An 18,065-nucleotide genomic window follows, 5' to 3' on the forward strand; every position below is an offset into this window, starting at 1 on the left:
CTTTGGGACAAGTCTCTGAATGTCCTTGACTGGCCCAGCCAGAGCCCAGACTTGAACCCGATCGAACATCTCTGGAGCAGCAAATGCTCCCCATCTAACCTGACAGAGCTTGAGAGGATCTGCAGAGAAGAATGGGAGAAACTCCCCAAATACAGGTGTGCCAAGCTTGTAGCGTCATTCACATTAAGACTCGATGCTGTAATCGCTGCCAAAGGTGCTTCAAGAAAGTACTGAATAAAGGGTCTGAAAACGTACGTAAATGTGATAGTTTTTTATTAATAATTTAATGAGGAAAAAAAACAATTTGATCAATTTTAGATTAAGGCTGTAACCTAACAAAATGTGGAAAAAGTCAAGGGGTCTGAATACTTTCCGAAGGCACTGTATATGTACAGTACCAGTCAAAAGTGTGGACACACCTACTCATTCAAGGGTTTTTCTTTATTTTTACTATTTTCTACATTGTAGAATAATAGTAAAGACATCAAAACTATGAAATAACACATGGAATCATGTAGTAACCAAAAAAGTGTTAAATCAAAAGCAATTTTATATTTGAGATTCTTCAAAGTAGCCACCCCTTGCCCCGAAGACAGCCCTGCACACTCTTGGCATTCTCTCAACCAGCCTCATGAGGTAGTCACCTGGAATGCATTTCAATTAACAGGTCTGCCTTGTTAAAAGTTAATTTGTGGAATTTCTTTCCTTCTTAATGCCAAGAGTGTGCAAAGCTGTCAACAAGGCAAAGGGTGGCTACTTTGAACAATCTCAAATAGGCCAGCTGGCTCCGAGTGTGTTAGTACGGTACCTCTGAAAGGCCAGCAGGCTCTGAGTGTGTTAGTATGGTACATCTGAAAGGCCAGCAGGCTCTGAGTGTGTTAGTACGGTACCTCTGAAAGGCCAGCAGGCTCTGAGTGTGTTAGTACGGTACCTCTGAAAGGCCAGCAGGCTCTGAGTGTGTTAGTACGGTACCTCTGAAAGGCCAGCAGGCTCTGGGTGATCTTGGGGTTCCTCTGGATCTCTGCTCTCCTCCTACCCACCACCTCTGAGAACAACCGCTCTACTGCATCTCTGAGAGAGGGAGGGGGCGGGTAGAAAGGATGGAGGAGGTGGAGGGAGAAGGAGAGGGAGGGGTAGAGGAAGGAGAGGGGTAGAGGAGGGAGAGGGGTAGAGGAGGGAGAGGGGTAGAGGGAGAGTGGTAGAGGAGGGAGAGGGGTAGAGGAGGGAGAGAGAGCGAGAAGGGAAGGGTGGAGAGAGGAGGGAGAGAGAAGGGTAGAGGATGGAGAGAGGAGGGGATGAGAGAGGGAGGAGTAAAAGGTAAGAAAGAAAGTTGATATGAAAACAAATAGAACAAGAAGAGAAAATCTGGTTAATGGGATGAAGAAGTCTATAAAATAAATTGTCCGTGTTTACATGGATGGATTTTGGCAAGGCTACCTTGGAGCTAGGTAAGACATGCCTCATTATTTGAAGTTAAACATAAAGTAAAAAGCGTCACATTGCAAAGTGGTGGGTGACGCGCTGATACCCTGCCTACCACTGACTGTAGCCCAGGTCGGCCCAACCCACTTCCTGGAGATCTACCGTCTTGTAGGTTTTCAGCCCAACCCACTTCCTGGAGATCTACTATCCTGTAGGTTTTTAGCCCAACCCTCTTCCTGGAGATCGACTGTCCTGTAGGTTTTCAGTCCAACCCTCTTCCTGTAGATCTACTGTCCTGTGGGTTTTCAGTCCAATCCTCTTCCTGGAGATCTACTGTCCTGTAGGTTTTCAGTCCAACCCTCTTCCTGGAGATCGACTGTCCTGTAGGTTTTCAGTCCAACCCTCTTCCTGTAGATCTACTGTCCTGTAGGTTTTCAGTCCAACCCTCTTCCTGGAGATCGACTGTCCTGTAGGTTTTCAGTCCAACCCTCTTCCTGGAGATCTACTGTCCTGTAGGTTTTCAGTCCAACCCTCTTCCTGGAGATCTACTGTCCTGTAGGTTTTCAGGCCAACCCTCTTCCTGGAGATCTACTGTCCTGTAGGTTTTCAGTCCAACCCTCTTCCTGGAGATCTACTGTCCTGTAGGTTTCAGTCCCTCTTCCTGGAGATCTACTGTCCTGTAGGTTTTCAGTCCAACCCTCTTCCTGGAGATCTACTGTCCTGTAGGTTTTCAGGCCAACCCTCTTCCTGGAGATCTACTGTCCTGTAGGTTTTCAGGCCAACCCTCTTCCTGGAGATCTACTGTTCTCTAGGTTCAGTAATGTGGTATATTGATAAATTTCATTTATTTTGTGACCTCATTCTTTTAATAAAAAATAGCCGTGACAAAATGTTCAGCTGCCCCTTTAAGGGCGGCAGGTTACCGTGGTAACGGGGCCACTCGAGTCTTGTCATGTGTGTCTGTGTGTGTGAGATTTGGGATCTGACTGGCGCGTCTCATTGGCTATCAGTTGAAGCAGCACTCAAACTGACGTTGAAAAACAACCGCACAATGTAAATAGCCAAGAAACACCAGGACAAAGTCTCACTTTGTAGACTTGAGAGAAATTAGACCAACTTTTGTGCCTCTGAGAAAACATGAATCCATCAGCACGTCCCTCATTGCACAGCTCCCCTGCCAGGCAGTATTACTGTGTGTGGCGGGATCTAGGAACCCTATTTCTTCCTAATTAACAGCCCTGAAACTAAACAGCAGAAACACTTTGAAAACAGGTACCTACCACTACCTAAACCTACCACTACCTAAACCTACCACTACCTAAACCTAAACCTACCACTACCTAAACCTACCACTACCTAAACCTACCACTACCTAAACCTACCACTACCTAAACCTACCACTACCTAAACCTACCACTACCTAAACCTACCACTACCTAAACCTACCACTACCTAAACCTACCACTACCTAAACCTACCACTACCTAAACCTACCACTACCTAAACCTACCACTACCTAAACCTCCCCGCATTTGGCAGGTGGTGGGTGTTGTTAATTGTATGCCCTGCCTACCGCAGTAGGATGTTGACTTTGGCGAAGCCCTCCCGCCCTGACCTCTGATATCTTAGCTCGACCTATACATTCACCATACAGAGAGGATAGTAGTGATGGAGGGAGGGGGGACAAATTGCTAGTTACATATCAGGGTATTATTTTTGACCATATATCGTATTGTTTTGACAGTATCGCAGTATTATTTCTGCACTAGTTGGCTGTACCTGTACCAAAACTACAGTATTATTTCTGCACTAGTTGGCTGTACCTGCACCAAAACTACAGTATTATTTCTGCACTAGTTGGCTGTACCTGTACCAAAACTACAGTATTATTTCTGCACTAGTTGGCTGTACCTAAACTACAGTATTATTTCTGCACTAGTTGGCTGTACCTGCACCTAAACTACAGTATTATTTCTGCACTAGTTGGCTGTACCTAAACTACAGTATTATTTCTGCACTAGTTGGCTGTACCTAAACTACAGTATTATTTCTGCGCTAGTTGGCTGTACCTGCACCTAAACTACAGTATTATTTCTGCACTAGATGGCTGTACCTGCACCAAAACTACAGTATTATTTCTGCACTAGTTGGCTGTACCTGCACCTAAACTACAGTATTATTTATGCACTAGTTGGCTGTACCTGCACCAAAACTACAGTATTATTTATGCACTAGTTGGCTGTACCTGCACCAAAACTACAGTATTATTTCTGCACTAGTTGGCTGTACCTGCACCTAAACTACAGTATTATTTCTGCACTAGTTGGCTGTACCTGCACCTAAACTACAGTATTATTTCTGCACTAGTTGGCTGTACCTGCACCAAAACTACAGTATTATTTCTGCACTAGTTGGCTGTACCTGCACCAAAACTACAGTATTATTTCTGCACTAGTTGGCTGTACCTGCACCTAAACTACAGTATTATTTCTGCGCTAGTTGGCTGTACCAAAACTACAGTATTATTTCTGCACTAGTTGGCTGTACCTGCACCAAAACTACAGTATTATTTCTGCGCTAGTTGGCTGTACCAAAACTACAGTATTATTTCTGCACTAGTTGGCTGTACCTGCACCAAAACTACAGTATTATTTCTGCACTAGTTGGCTGTACCAAAACTACAGTATTATTTCTGCACTAGTTGGCTGTACCTGCACCTAAACTACAGTATTATTTATGCACTAGTTGGCTGTACCTGCACCTAAACTACAGTATTATTTCTGCACTAGTTGGCTGTACCAAAACTACAGTATTATTTCTGCACTAGTTGGCTGTACCTGCACCTAAACTACAGTATTATTTATGCACTAGTTGGCTGTACCTGCACCAAAACTACAGTATTATTTCTGCACTAGTTGGCTGTACCTGCACCAAAACTACAGTATTATTTCTGCACTAGTTGGCTGTACCTGCACCAAAACTACAGTATTTTTCCTTCATATCTGCCTCTCCATCTTTTTAAATAGTGAGCCAATTTGTTTTCAGCACTTTTATTTCCATGACTGATCTAAACTCGTTCACCGTAGTTAGGTGCCGATACGATATGTATTGTGATTGTCACATTGTAATACATATGGTATCGGCACCTAAGTAGGGTGATAATATGGTGAGGTCTCTGGCAGTGGCCAGCTCTAGAGAGTAGAACCAGTACGTCAAGTTCATGTACTCTAGTACCTTACCTCAGCAGGATGTTGACTTTTGGGAAGCCCTCCCACTTCTCCCTGCACTCAGGGCACTCAGTCTTCCTACTAGACTCCCACCAGAGAGCCAGGCAGTGGCGGCAGAAGCTGTGACCACAGTTCAACGTTGTCGGGTTTACCAGGACGTCGTAGCAACAGTGGCACCCAAACTGGTCCTCGCTGATGAAGGGGCCGGCAGAGGGCCGGGGGTACGGAGAGGGAGGGGGGTCAGAGGTCACAGGAGGGGTTAGGGGGGAGGAGAGATCGGAGAGAGGGTTGGGGACGGGGGCAGCAGCAGCCCCCCCCTCCATCTGCTGGATCATCTGGGGTCTGGAAGAGAGAGAGAACCAAAGCATAAGTGAGAGGGGGACAGAGGAGAGAGAGAGAGCGCAAGAGAGAAAGAGAAGTGTGAGAGAAAGAAGTGTGAGAGTGAGCGCGAGAGAGAAAGAGTGCGAGAGAGAAAGAGAAGTGTGAGAGTGAGCGCGAGAGAGAAAGAGTGCGAGAGAGAAAGAGAAGTGTGAGAGTGAGCGCGAGAGAGAAAGAGTGAGAGACAAAGAGCGAGAAAGAGAATATAGGTTGTAAAAAAAAACGTTCACTATTTGCACATCGTTACAACACTGTATATCTACATAATATGACATTTGAAATGTCTTTATTATATTGGAACTTCTGTGAGTGTAATGTTTACTGTTTTGTTTATTATCTACTTAATTTGCTTTGGCAATGTTAACATATGTTTCCCATGCCAATAAAGCCCTTGAATTGAATGAGAGCGAGAAGAAAAAGAAAGAAAGAGCGCAAGAGAGAGACAGACAGAAAAACACAAACAAAGAGACAGAGAGAAAGGCAGAGAGACAGAAAGGGTAAGGCAGAGAGACAGAAAGGGTAAGGCAGAGAGACATAAAGGGAAAGGCAGAGAGACAGAAAGGGAAAGGCAGAGAGAGACAGAAAGGGAGAGAGAGACAGAAAGAGAAAGGCAGAGAGACAGACAGAAAGAGAAAGGCAGAGAGAGAAAGACAGAAAGAGAAAGGCAGAGAGACAGAAAGAGAAAGGGAGAGAGAGAGACAGAAAGATAAAGGGAGAGAGAGAGACAGAAAGAGAAAGGGAGAGAGAGAGACAGAAAGAGAAAGGGAGAGAGAGAGACAGAAAGAGAAAGGGAGAGAGAGAGACAGAAAGAGAAATGCAGAGAGACAGAAAGAAAAAGGCAGAAAGAGAAATGCAGAGAGACAGAAAGAAAAAGGCAGAAAGAGAAAGGCAGAGAGACAGAAAGAGAAAGGCAGAGAGACAGAAAGAGAAAGGGAGAGAGAGAGACAGAAAGAGAAAGGGAGAGAGAGAGACAGAAAGAGAAAGGGAGAGAGAGAGACAGAAAGAGAAAGGGAGAGAGAGAGACAGAAAGAGAAAGGGAGAGAGAGAGACAGAAAGGGAGAGAGAGAGACAGAAAGGGAGAGAGAGAGACAGAAAGGGAGAGAGAGAGACAGAAAGGGAGAGAGAGAGACAGAAAGGGAGAGAGAGAGACAGAAAGGGAGAGAGAGAGACAGAAAGGGAGAGAGAGAGACAGAAAGGGAGAGAGAGAGACAGAAAGGGAGAGAGAGAGACAGAAAGGGAGAGAGAGAGACAGAAAGGGAGAGAGAGAGACAGAAAGAGAAAGGCAGAGAGACAGAAAGAGAAAGGCAGAGAGACAGAAAGAGAAAGGCAGAGAGACAGAAAGAGAAAGGCAGAGAGACAGAAAGAGAAAGGCAGAGAGACAGAAAGAGAAAGGCAGAGAGACAGAAAGAGAAAGGCAGAGAGACAGAAAGAGAAAGGCAGAGAGACAGAAAGAGAAAGGCAGAGAGACAGAAAGAGAAAGGCAGAGAGACAGAAAGAGAAAGAGAGAAAGAGAAAGAGAGAGAGACAGAAAGAGAAAGAGAGACAGAAAGAGAAAGAGAGACAGAAAGAGAAAGAGAGACAGAAAGAGAAAGGGAGAGACAGAAAGAGAAAGGCAGAGAGACAAATAGAAAGGCAGAGAGACAAATAGAAAGGCAGAGAGACAGAAAGAGAAAGAGAGAGACAGAAAGAGAAAGGGAGAGACAGAAAGAGAAAGGGAGAGAGACAAACAGATAGAGGGAGAGAGAGACAAACAGATAGAGGGAGAGAGAGACAAACAGATAGAGGGAGAGAGAGACAAACAGATAGAGGGAGAGAGAGACAGAAAGGGAGAGAGACAAACAGATAGAAGGAGAGAGAGACAAACAGAAAGCGGGAGAGAGAAACAGATAGAGGGAGAGAGACAGAAAGAGAAAGGGAGAGAGACAGAAAGAGAAAGGGAGAGAGACAGAAAGAGAAAGGGAGAGAGACAGAAAGAGAAAGGGAGAGAGACAGAAAGAGAAAGGGAGAGAGAGACAAACAGATAGAGGGAGAGAGAGACAAACAGATAGAGGGAGAGAGAGACAAACAGATAGAGGGAGACAGAAAGAGAAAGGGAGAGAGACAAACAGATAGAGGGAGAGAGAGACAAACAGATAGAGGGAGAGAGACAGAAAGGGAGAGAGACAAACAGATAGAGGGAGAGAGAGACAAACAGAAAGAGGGAGAGAGAAACAGATAGAGGGAGAGAGAGACAAACAGATAGAGGGAGAGAGAGACAGAAAGGGAGAGAGACAAACAGAAAGAGAAAGGGAGAGACAGAAAGAGAAAGGCAGAGAGACAAACAGATAGAGGGAGAGAGAGACAAACAGATAGAGGGAGAGAGAGACAAACAGATAGAGGAGAGAGAGACAAACAGATAGAGGAGAGAGAGACAAACAGATAGAGGGAGAGAGAGACAAACAGATAGAGGGAGAGAGAGACAAACAGATAGAGGGAGAGAGAGACAGAAAGGGAGAGAGACAAACAGATAGAAGGAGAGAGAGACAAACAGAAAGCGGGAGAGAGAAACAGATAGAGGGAGAGAGACAGAAAGAGAAAGGGAGAGAGACAGAAAGAGAAAGGGAGAGAGACAGAAAGAGAAAGGGAGAGAGACAGAAAGAGAAAGGGAGAGAGACAGAAAGAGAAAGGGAGAGAGAGACAAACAGATAGAGGGAGAGAGAGACAAACAGATAGAGGGAGAGAGAGACAAACAGATAGAGGGAGACAGAAAGAGAAAGGGAGAGAGACAAACAGATAGAGGGAGAGAGAGACAAACAGATAGAGGGAGAGAGACAGAAAGGGAGAGAGACAAACAGATAGAGGGAGAGAGAGACAAACAGAAAGAGGGAGAGAGAAACAGATAGAGGGAGAGAGAGACAAACAGATAGAGGGAGAGAGAGACAGAAAGGGAGAGAGACAAACAGAAAGAGAAAGGGAGAGACAGAAAGAGAAAGGCAGAGAGACAAACAGATAGAGGGAGAGAGAGACAAACAGATAGAGGGAGAGAGAGACAAACAGATAGAGGAGAGAGAGACAAACAGATAGAGGAGAGAGAGACAAACAGATAGAGGGAGAGAGAGAGAAAGGCAGAGACAGACAGATAGAGGGAGAGAGAGAGAAAGGCAGAAAGAGACAAACAGATAGAGGGAGAGAGAGACAAACAGATAGAGGATGAGAGAGAGAAACAGATAGAGGGAGGGAGAGAGAAACAGATAGAGGGAGAGACAGACAAACAGATAGAGGGAGAGAGAGAGACAAACAGATAGAGGGAGAGAGAGACAAACAGATAGAGGGAGAGAGAGAGAGACAGATAGAGGGAGAGAGACAAACAGATAGAGGGAGAGAGAGACAAACAGATAGCGGGAGAGAGAGAGACAAACAGATAGAGGGAGAGAGAGAGAAACAGATAGAGGGAGAGAGACAGAAACAGATAGAGGGAGAGAGAGACAAACAGATAGAGGGAGAGAGAGAGAGACAGATAGAGGGAGAGAGAGACAAACAGATAGAGGGAGAGAGAGAGAGAGAGAGACAGATAGAGGGAGAGAGACAAACAGATAGAGGGAGAGAGACAAACAGATAGAGGGAGAGAAAACTATGAACTGTGTGAGACCTCAATTGGCACCTTATTACCTCAAATCAAAGTGTATTGGTCCTTTACACAGATGTTCAATGTTATCGCAGGTGCAGCAAAATGCAAACCTTTCTAGCGCCAACAGTGCAGTAATAACGAGCAATACACACAATCCAAAAGCAGGAAAAAAAACAAGAAATATCATAACGACTACTTTTGACCAGAGCCCAGGGCCCATAGCATAGGCACTCCTCCATAGCCCTATGGGCCATGGTCAAAATGTGTACACTCATTATACTAGGAAATAGGTTGCAATTTGGGACGAAAAATGTCAAAATATTACAGAATAACTGTCTTTGAGTTCTGGCGATGTATTTTATAGCTAATAAAGTTATTACTACTACGACAGGAAGCCACTTTCATAACTTCCTTAATTGAGTAGTAACTGACGTTTTGACAGAAATGCAGTTTGGCTAACTAAATGATAGTTAGTAAACAGGAAGCAACTCAAATGCACATAACATTACACGAACACTGTAACAAATGCGTAATTGTCAACTCCGCAGATCAACTTATACTGACGGGAAACCTGTTCCTAGGAAAGAGAGGTTCTTGTAGGTTCTCATATACTGCTAGCCATTCAATAAAAACAATAATTATTTTAGTTACCTAATTCTTGACCAAATCACTGTATCTAACGTTAGCTGCTAACTAGTTAGCTAGTCAGTGGCAAACCCCCCAATTTGGCTAACGTTAGCTACCGTTAGGTATAAAACAGCATTTGTCATCTTTAGTTTCCTACCTCAGGAATAACGGCCGTTGCAACCAAGCTGGAAAATCACATCACTGCCGAATAGATGCTTTTCCAAAGTAAGTTTTGATTATGCTAGCTAGCTAATAAGACACGTTGACATTTCCGAGCAGTCAGACGGGTAGCTAAACAGCTAGCTAGCTTCTCATTTCACTTCTTTCTTGCCCAGGGTATATTCATTACGCGGAAGCAAACAGAACCAATTGGGAGGGACCTATATTTATTTATTTTCGTTGCAAAATGTTTTCCGTTTGGAGTGAAAGGTTTCCGTTGCTAAACGTTTTGCAACAGACGAGACCTTTTGAAGCGGAATCCGCGTAATGAATACACCCACAGACTCGCTAGGGAAATTATGCGTTCAAAACAACCTGAAAAAATACGAATTTATATATCGTCGTTAGTGATCTTCAGGTCGGAAAGTCGGAGCTCTAGAAAGAGGACCGAGTTCTCGAGTTGGATGACTGTTCAAATACATTTTTCCCCTCGGGCCTCATTTATTTTCCGAGTTCCCCGTTGTTTTGAACACACTGATGTTGGAGCTTTCCGAGTACCTAGTTTGCGAGGTTCCAGTTGTTATGAACGCGGCAAAACTCACACTCTGGTCACGCGAGCCGCGCGGTGACGAAATCATGAGCTAAAAAAAAAAATGTGCTAATGCTCTTCCAGTTCAAAGTTCGATTGTTTTGTCCTTTCGTAGAATCTGTTTCCTGTTTATTATTTTCATGGAAAGTCGTCTATCACACCACGTATGTAGTAATTATCATAGTACATGTCTACGATTCCAGCGTGAGTGACGTAAGGCGGAAGCTGAAAGAATCAAATGGTTAACGTCAGCAAAGCTGTCAAACTGTGTTCTAGAGATATCGCCCTCTTCCCCGAGCAAACTGGCTACATAGGGCTCTAAAAAGGAGCTATCAGTGAGCTAACTCTGTATATTGTGCTACGTTGAACCAAAACCCATAGTCACCATGGATACTCTCTACACTTATAGATTACTACCACCCACGTATACCAACACGAAGGACCCTGAATACAGTTATAGACTAGTGAAGCTCGAACTTGTAGACTGCTGGCAAACTCCAGACCTGAACATCATCATCAAACAAGAAGAGGAGGAGGAAGAGGATAGCTTTCTACATGTTAAAGAAGAGGAGGAGGAAGAGAATATCTCTGTACATGTTAAAGAGGAGGAGGAGGAAGAGGATATCTCTGTACAAGTTAAAGAAGAAGATCATGCTTTCATGGTCAAAGTAGAGGAGGAGGAGAAGGACAAAGCTCTTGTAGTTGAAGAAGAAGAAGAAGAAGAGGAGGAGGGTGGTTTTGCAGTCAAAGAAGAAGAAGAGGAAGAAGCTATAGGAGTTTTTATTTTTTCTGGTATGTACAGATAATGGGTACATCTCAAAATGGCACCCTATTCCCTGTAGAGCCCTACAGGCCTTGGTCAAAAGTAGTGCCCTATAAAGGGAATAAGGTGCTAATTGGGACGCAGGCCAACATTGAGTGTTTGCTAGTATGAACCTTAGCATGGTACTGTTTCTTCAGATTTAACCCAGCACTCTTTATTTCCTTGACGCAGACGGAAACTGCAACCAGTGGCCTGTCAGTGGGAAGAGTCCCTCCGTATCAGAAGAACCTCAACAACAACCAAAACAAAAACACACTCGACCAAAGAAACAGCAAAAACAGACCCAGGAACGCCACCACTCCCCTCTGTACTGCCCCGACTGTGGGGTGACCTTTGTCAGCCCTGGGATACTGAACGCGCACCGCAGAATCCACCAGCCCAGAATAATCCACACCACCACCACTACCACTACCGGTGAGCCGTCTCACTACTGCCACGACTGCGGCAAGACCTTCGACACCGCCCGCTACCTCAACAAGCACCGCTTGGTTCACACAGCAGAGAGGACGCACCACTGCTCTCAGTGTGACCGGAGCTTCCTGAGACTCCAGCATCTCAAAGAACACCAGAGAACCCACAGCGGAGAGAAGCCTCACTACTGCTCCGTGTGTGGGAAGGGCTTCACCAAGGTCCGACTGCTCCGGACACACCAACGGCTGCACGCCGTGGAGGGGGCTGACGTCGTCGGGGACGGGACGGGGAGGAAGGAGGGTAGTGGGGTGGTGATGTCAGCGATGGGACGGAAGAGAGCTCTGAGAGTTCTGGCCGGAGTGGACTACTACTACTGCTCTGAGTGTGGGAAGAGCTTCTCCAGTGCGGCCTATCTTAAGGTGTGTAAAATAGAATCTCTCACACTACGTCTGTTCCCATTACCACCTGTATTGACAAGCCTATACAGTGGGCCGGCCTTTCTGTTCTTTTCTTCCTCACGTACTTTATTAGCCCAGCACCTACGTTTGTTAAGGATGTGGGTATTGACCACAAATGTTTCTACAAATATCAAATCAAATTTTATTTGTCACATACACATGGTTAGCAGATGTTAATACGAGTGTAGCGAAATGCTTGTGCTTCCAGTTCCGAGCATGCAGTAATATCTAACAAGTAATCTAACCTAACAATCACGCTGACATGCAGTTGCCAGACTTGGCTCAGTAGCCGTCTCTCCCACTGAAATAGAATGAATAGAACGGACGTCCCCGTTCAAGTCCGTGATGTCTTAATGGGTGGATGGCGGTTCAGTTTGCCAGTAAAATTGCCCCTGGTTGGCGGTTCCTAGCCCGTTCCACTCATTCCATTTCTATGGTGTCTCCAAATAACCATGCACAATAGAAAACCTATTGTACATGAAACGTTCAGATAGACTATTTCTATCTAGAACAAACATGCCTCTCTGACATGTAGCATAAGGAATCACGCCGGCTCTATTCATGGCATTTCTATTCTGCAAAGTTCAGCAACTTTTTGGCTACTGAACGTGGCCCTGTTGTTTCAATTTTGACGAACGATGCGTTTCTAAACACAGAGATCCTGTAAAATAAAGTTCTAATATGTAATTCTATGTTTCTGTTTCAGGTGCATCAGAAGGCTCACACAGGAGACAAACCATATCAGTGTGCTCACTGTAAGAAGTCATTCGGCACGTCATGGGGTTTAAAGGTTCACCGGCAGAATCGCTCTGGAGAGAAGCCCCACCAGTGCGCCGACTGTGGGAAGAGGTTCTCGGACCTGCGCAGCCACAAAGCCCACCAGAGCACCCACACTGGAGAGAAACCATACACATGCCCTGTCTGTGGAAAAGGCTTTGCCTGGCAAAAGAGCCTACAGAAACACCAGGCCACACACAGCAGCAGTGGTGGTGGAATCATAGAAGTATATATAGAATAATGTATGATATCCTGGAGGGTTTCACTCCAACCTCAATCTAGCAGGTTATTTACAACTACGGGACAGGAGGGTAGCTCTCCAGGAACAGGGTTGGGTTATAGGAGGGTAGCTCTCCAGGAACAGGGTTGGGTTATAGGAGGGTAGCTCTCCAGGAACAGAGTTGGGTTACAGGAGGGTAGCTCTCCAGGAACAGGGTTGGGTTATAGGAGGGTAGCGCTCCAGGAACAGGGTTGGGTTATAGGAGGGTAGCTCTCCAGGAACAGGGTTGGGTTACAGGAGGGTAGCTCTCCAGGAACAGGGTTGGGTTACAGGAGGGTAGCTCTCCAGGAACAGGGTTGGGTTATAGGAGGGTGGCTCTCCAGGAACAGGGTTGGGTTATAGGAGGGTAGCTCTCCAGGAACAGAGTTGGGTTACAGGAGGGTAGCTCTCCAGGAACAGGGTTGGGTTACAGGAGGGTGGCGCTCCAGGAACAGGGTTGGGTTATAGGAGGGTAGCTCTCCAGGAACAGGGTTGGGTTATAGGAGGGTAGCTCTCCAGGAACAGAGTTGGGTTACAGGAGGGTGGCGCTCCAGGAACAGGGTTGGGTTATAGGAGGGTAGCTCTCCAGGAACAGGGTTGGGTTATAGGAGGGTAGCTCTCCAGGAACAGAGTTGGGTTACAGGAGGGTGGCGCTCCAGGAACAGGGTTGGGTTATAGGAGGGTAGCTCTCCAGGAACAGGGTTGGGTTATAGGAGGGTAGCTCTCCAGGAACAGAGTTGGGTTACAGGAGGGTGGCGCTCCAGGAACAGGGTTGGGTTATAGGAGGGTAGCTCTCCAGGAACAGGGTTGGGTTATAGGAGGGTGGCGCTCCAGGAACAGGGTTGGGTTATAGGAGGGTAGCTCTCCAGGAACAGAGTTGGGTTACAGGAGGGTGGCGCTCCAGGAACAGGGTTGGGTTATAGGAGGGTAGCTCTCCAGGAACAGGGTTGGGTTATAGGAGGGTAGCTCTCCAGGAACAGAGTTGGGTTACAGGAGGGTGGCAATCCAGGAACAGGGTTGGGTTATAGGAGGGTAGCTCTCCAGGAACAGAGTTGGGTTACAGGAGGGTGGCGCTCCAGGAACAGGGTTGGGTTATAGGAGGGTAGCTCTCCAGGAATAGGGTTGGGTTATAGGAGGGTAGCGCTCCAGGAACAGAGTTGGGTTACAGGAGGGTGGCGCTCCAGGAACAGGGTTGGGTTATAGGAGGGTAGCTCTCCAGGAACAGAGTTGGGTTACAGGAGGGTAGCTCTCCAGGAACAGGGTTGGGTTATAGGAGGGTAGCTCTCCAGGAACAGATTTGGGTTTATAGCAGGGTAGCGCTCCAGGAACAGGGTTGGGTTATAGGAGGGTAGCTCTCCAGGAACAGGGTTGGGTTATAGGAGGGTAGCTCTCCAGGAACAGAGTTGGGTTACAGGAGGGTGGCGCTCCAGGAACAGGGTTGGGTTATAGGAGGGTAGCTCTTCAGGAACAGGGTTGGGTTATAGGAGGGTAGCTCTTCAGGAACAGGGTTGGGTTATAGGAGGGTAGCTCTCCAGGAACAGGGTTGGGTTATAGGAGGATAGCTCTCCAGGTTAATCAAGTCACATCACCTGGATTTTAACTTTTATTTTAAGCCTTTCCAGAAATGAGAATTAGATTCAAAATTTACATTTACATTTAAGTCATTTAGCAGACGCTCTTATCCAGAAAATGAAAGCAATGGTCTCAGTGTGGTGCCGGAGAACGGGGCTGGACCAGCTGACATAAAAAGATGGGGCTGGACCAGCTGACATTAAAAGATGGGGCTGGACCAGCTGACATAAAAAGATGGGGCTGGACCAGCTGACATTAAAAGATGGGGCTGGACCAGCTGACATAAAAAGACGGGGCTGGACCAGCTGACATTAAAAGATGGGGCTGGACCAGCTGACATTAAAAGATGGGGCTGGACCAGCTGACATAAAAAGATGGGGCTGGACCAGCTGACATTAAAAGATGGGGCTGGACCAGCTGACATAAAAAGATGGGGCTGGACCAGCTGACATAAAAAGATGGGGCTGGACCAGCTGACATAAAAAGATGGGGCTGGACCAGCTGACATAAAAAGATGGGGCTGGACCAGCTGACATTAAAAGATGGGACTGACCAGCTGACATAAAAAGATGGGGCTGGACCAGCTGACATTAAAAGATGGGGCTGACCAGCTGACATAAAAAGATGGGGCTGGACCAGCTGACATTAAAAGATGGGGCTGGACCAGCTGACATTAAAAGATGGGGCTGGACCAGCTGACATTAAAAGATGGGGCTGGACCAGCTGACATAAAAAGATGGGGCTGGACCAGCTGACATTAAAAGATGGGGCTGGACCAGCTGACATTAAAAGATGGGACTGGACCAGCTGACATTAAAAGATGGGGCTGGACCAGCTGACATTAAAAGATGGGGCTGGACCAGCTGACATTAAAAGATGGGACTGGACCAGCTGACATTAAAAGATGGGGCTGGACCAGCTGACATAAAAAGATGGGGCTGGACCAGCTGACATTAAAAGATGGGGCTGGACCAGCTGACATAAAAAGATGGGGCTGGACCAGCTGACATTAAAAGATGGGGCTGACCAGCTGACATAAAAAGATGGGGTTGGACCAGCTGACATTAAAAGATGGGGCTGGACCAGCTGACATTAAAAGATGGGGCTGGACCAGCTGACATAAAAGATGGGGCTGGACCAGCTGACATAAAAGATGGGGCTGGACCAGCTGACATAAAAGATGGGGCTGGACCAGCTGACATAAAAAAGATGGGGCTGGACCAGCTGACATTAAAAGATGGGGCTGGACCAGCTGACATAAAAAAGATGGGGCTGGACCAGCTGACATAAAAGATGGGGCTGGACCAGCTGACATAAAAGATGGGGCTGGACCAGCTGACATTAAAAGATGGGGCTGGACCAGCTGACATAAAAAGATGGGGCTGGACCAGCTGACATAAAAAGAAAAGGGGACAGTTTGATTAAAAGCTTTAAATAAAAGTAAAAATTCAGGTCAAAACACAGGGCCCTAATTATAGAAACACCGGATGGTAATGCTCTGTCTTGGATGAGGTAATGCTGATGTGTCAGGACTGTTTTAATTAACACAGCGGATGGTAATGCTCTCTCTTGGATGAGGTAATGCTGTTGTGTCAGAAGGACTGTTTTAATTACATCAAAATGTCACATGAGTATGTGACTTGTAATTTATATATTTTAGATGTTTATATTCATACACAAATGTAGTTTGTAAGCCTAGTTTTTGTTCTCTCAACGTGTTCTTTGGATGGATTGTGCAACAGGTGATGGCTATCTTTTCTTTCCCCGACAGCAAAATGTTCTCACTATAACATGAAGTGTTTGGAGTAATGTTTGGATCTGAAATGAATGGATGATGAAAATAGACATGGTCAGTTGTTGCACTCCGGTCTGATTTCTGTCTTTATTTTGTAGCTGAGTTCAAAGCACATGCTAACGTCTGGTAGCATAACATCTGATTTCTGTCTTTATTTTGTCGCTGAGTTCAAAGCACATGCTAACGTCTGGTAGCATAACATCTGATTTCTGTCTTTATTTTGTAGCTGAGTTCAAAGCACATGCTAACGTCTGGTAGCATAACATCTGATTTCTGTCTTTATTTTGTAGCTGAGCTCAAAGCACATGCTAACGTCTGGTAGCATAACATCTGATTTCTGTCTTTATTTTGTCGCTGAGTTCAAAGCACATGCTAACGTCTGGTAGCATAACATCTGATTTCTGTCTTTATTTTGTAGCTGAGTTCAAAGCACATGCTAACGTCTGGTAGCATAACATCTGATTTCTGTCTTTATTTTGTAGCTGAGCTCAAAGCACATGCTAACGTCTGGTAGCATAACATCTGATTTCTGTCTTTATTTTGTCGCTGAGTTCAAAGCACATGCTAACGTCTGGTAGCACAACATCTGATTTCTGTCTTCATTTTGTCGCTGAGTTCAAAGCACATGCTAACGTCTGGTAGCATAACATCTGATTTCTGTCTTTATTTTGTAGCTGAGTTCAAAGCACATGCTAACGTCTGGTAGCATAACATCTGATTTCTGTCTTTATTTTGTAGCTGAGCTCAAAGCACATGCTAACGTCTGGTAGCATAACATCTGATTTCTGTCTTCATTTTGTCGCTGAGTTCAAAGCACATGCTAACGTCTGGTAGCATAACATCTGATTTCTGTCTTTATTTTGTAGCTGAGCTCAAAGCACATGCTAACGTCTGGTAGCATAACATCTGATTTCTGTCTTTATTTTGTCGCTGAGTTCAAAGCACATGCTAACGTCTGGTAGCACAACATCTGATTTCTGTCTTCATTTTGTCGCTGAGTTCAAAGCACATGCTAACGTCTGGTAGCATAACATCTGATTTCTGTCTTCATTTTGTCGCTGAGTTCAAAGCACATGCTAACGTCTGGTAGCATAACAGTTCACCACATATTCACGTCTTCATATCCGCTTTGAAGCCTTTCAAAAAGGAGATCTGTCAATGGAACTGGAGGGTGAGCAAAACCACTCTATTGAGCAGTGGAGGCTGGTGGGAGGATCTACAGGAGGACGGGCTCGTTGTAATGGCTGGAAAGGATTGAAATGGAATGGAGCCAAACGCGGTTTACATATGTTTGTTATTGTTTGATATCGTTTCATTTCTGACATGACAATGACCCAGTCTTCCTATAGCTCCTCCCACCAGCCTCCACCGATATTGAGGTGTGTAACCCCCCTCCAAAACATGGCTGTAGTTACGAGGCACACTACTTTAACAGATAGTGATTTAGAGATTTTGTTTCGTTTCTGTTATCTTTATTGACTGGTTGTATTGATTAATTATATTGACTGACATGGTTTAATGGTAACCTTTACACAAACATGATTGCCAACAAATCAGTGCGTGATGACGTAGTGAACGCAAAATGTACTTTTCCCACTTAAATTTCATGTACCGAATACATTTTTTCAATGTGTTTCTGTTGCATTTTCAACACTACGGATAGTTTTGTCACAAAAACTGTTGCGTTAAATGGCAAATGTGCCTAGTCTGGTTTTGGCACGTGCGCTCTAGCCAGCAGCTCACAGATAGAGTTTGGGTAGGTTAGTCTACAATAAATTATGAGATTATGGATAAGAGCGAGAATATTTTGATTTGTCAAAAGGCAATCAATCATCGACGATCATGTCACCAGAATAAGACCCTCAACAGTTATTGGAAAGGAGCATCAAGATCACCGTGGACTTTCACCACCCTGTGAAGTTCATCATCACTGATTTCATCTGTAGCCTAATAAACTGCTT

General features: G+C 45.4%; 2 protein-coding genes across 3 annotated transcripts in view; one reads left to right on the forward strand and one right to left on the reverse strand.

The window, feature by feature from the left end:
- Nucleotides 1–9,758, reverse strand: part of LOC129842796 (bifunctional apoptosis regulator-like) — a 33,721-nt gene extending 23,963 nt beyond the window's left edge. Inside the window, exons 1-3 of the mRNA XM_055911456.1 lie at nucleotides 9,419–9,758; nucleotides 4,662–4,991; nucleotides 973–1,071 (exon numbers count right to left, since the gene is read on the reverse strand). Coding sequence (XP_055767431.1) covers nucleotides 973–1,071; nucleotides 4,662–4,984 — 422 coding nt within the window. The 5' untranslated portion in view covers nucleotides 4,985–4,991; nucleotides 9,419–9,758. The remainder of the gene's footprint in view (nucleotides 1–972; nucleotides 1,072–4,661; nucleotides 4,992–9,418) is intronic.
- Nucleotides 9,759–10,107: 349 nt separating this feature from the next.
- Nucleotides 10,108–16,176, forward strand: LOC129842797 (zinc finger and SCAN domain-containing protein 2-like). 2 transcript variants are annotated; one of them, XR_008757682.1, is made up of 4 exons: nucleotides 10,108–10,801; nucleotides 11,004–11,662; nucleotides 12,408–15,821; nucleotides 15,888–16,176. XR_008757682.1 is itself a non-coding variant. In XM_055911457.1 (3 exons), exons 1-3 carry the CDS (start codon nucleotides 10,396–10,398, stop codon nucleotides 12,717–12,719), a joined length of 1,377 nt encoding a protein of 458 aa, XP_055767432.1. In that variant the 5' UTR covers nucleotides 10,108–10,395; the 3' UTR covers nucleotides 12,720–16,176. The 2 variants fall into 2 exon arrangements, 1 of the variants encoding a protein (XP_055767432.1); XM_055911457.1 differs by having other exon boundaries at nucleotides 12,408–16,176.
- Nucleotides 16,177–18,065: the final 1,889 nt, after the last annotated feature.

This window comes from Salvelinus fontinalis, unplaced genomic scaffold (genome assembly GCF_029448725.1).
Source record: "Salvelinus fontinalis isolate EN_2023a unplaced genomic scaffold, ASM2944872v1 scaffold_0065, whole genome shotgun sequence".
Classification (NCBI taxonomy): domain Eukaryota; kingdom Metazoa; phylum Chordata; class Actinopteri; order Salmoniformes; family Salmonidae; genus Salvelinus; species Salvelinus fontinalis.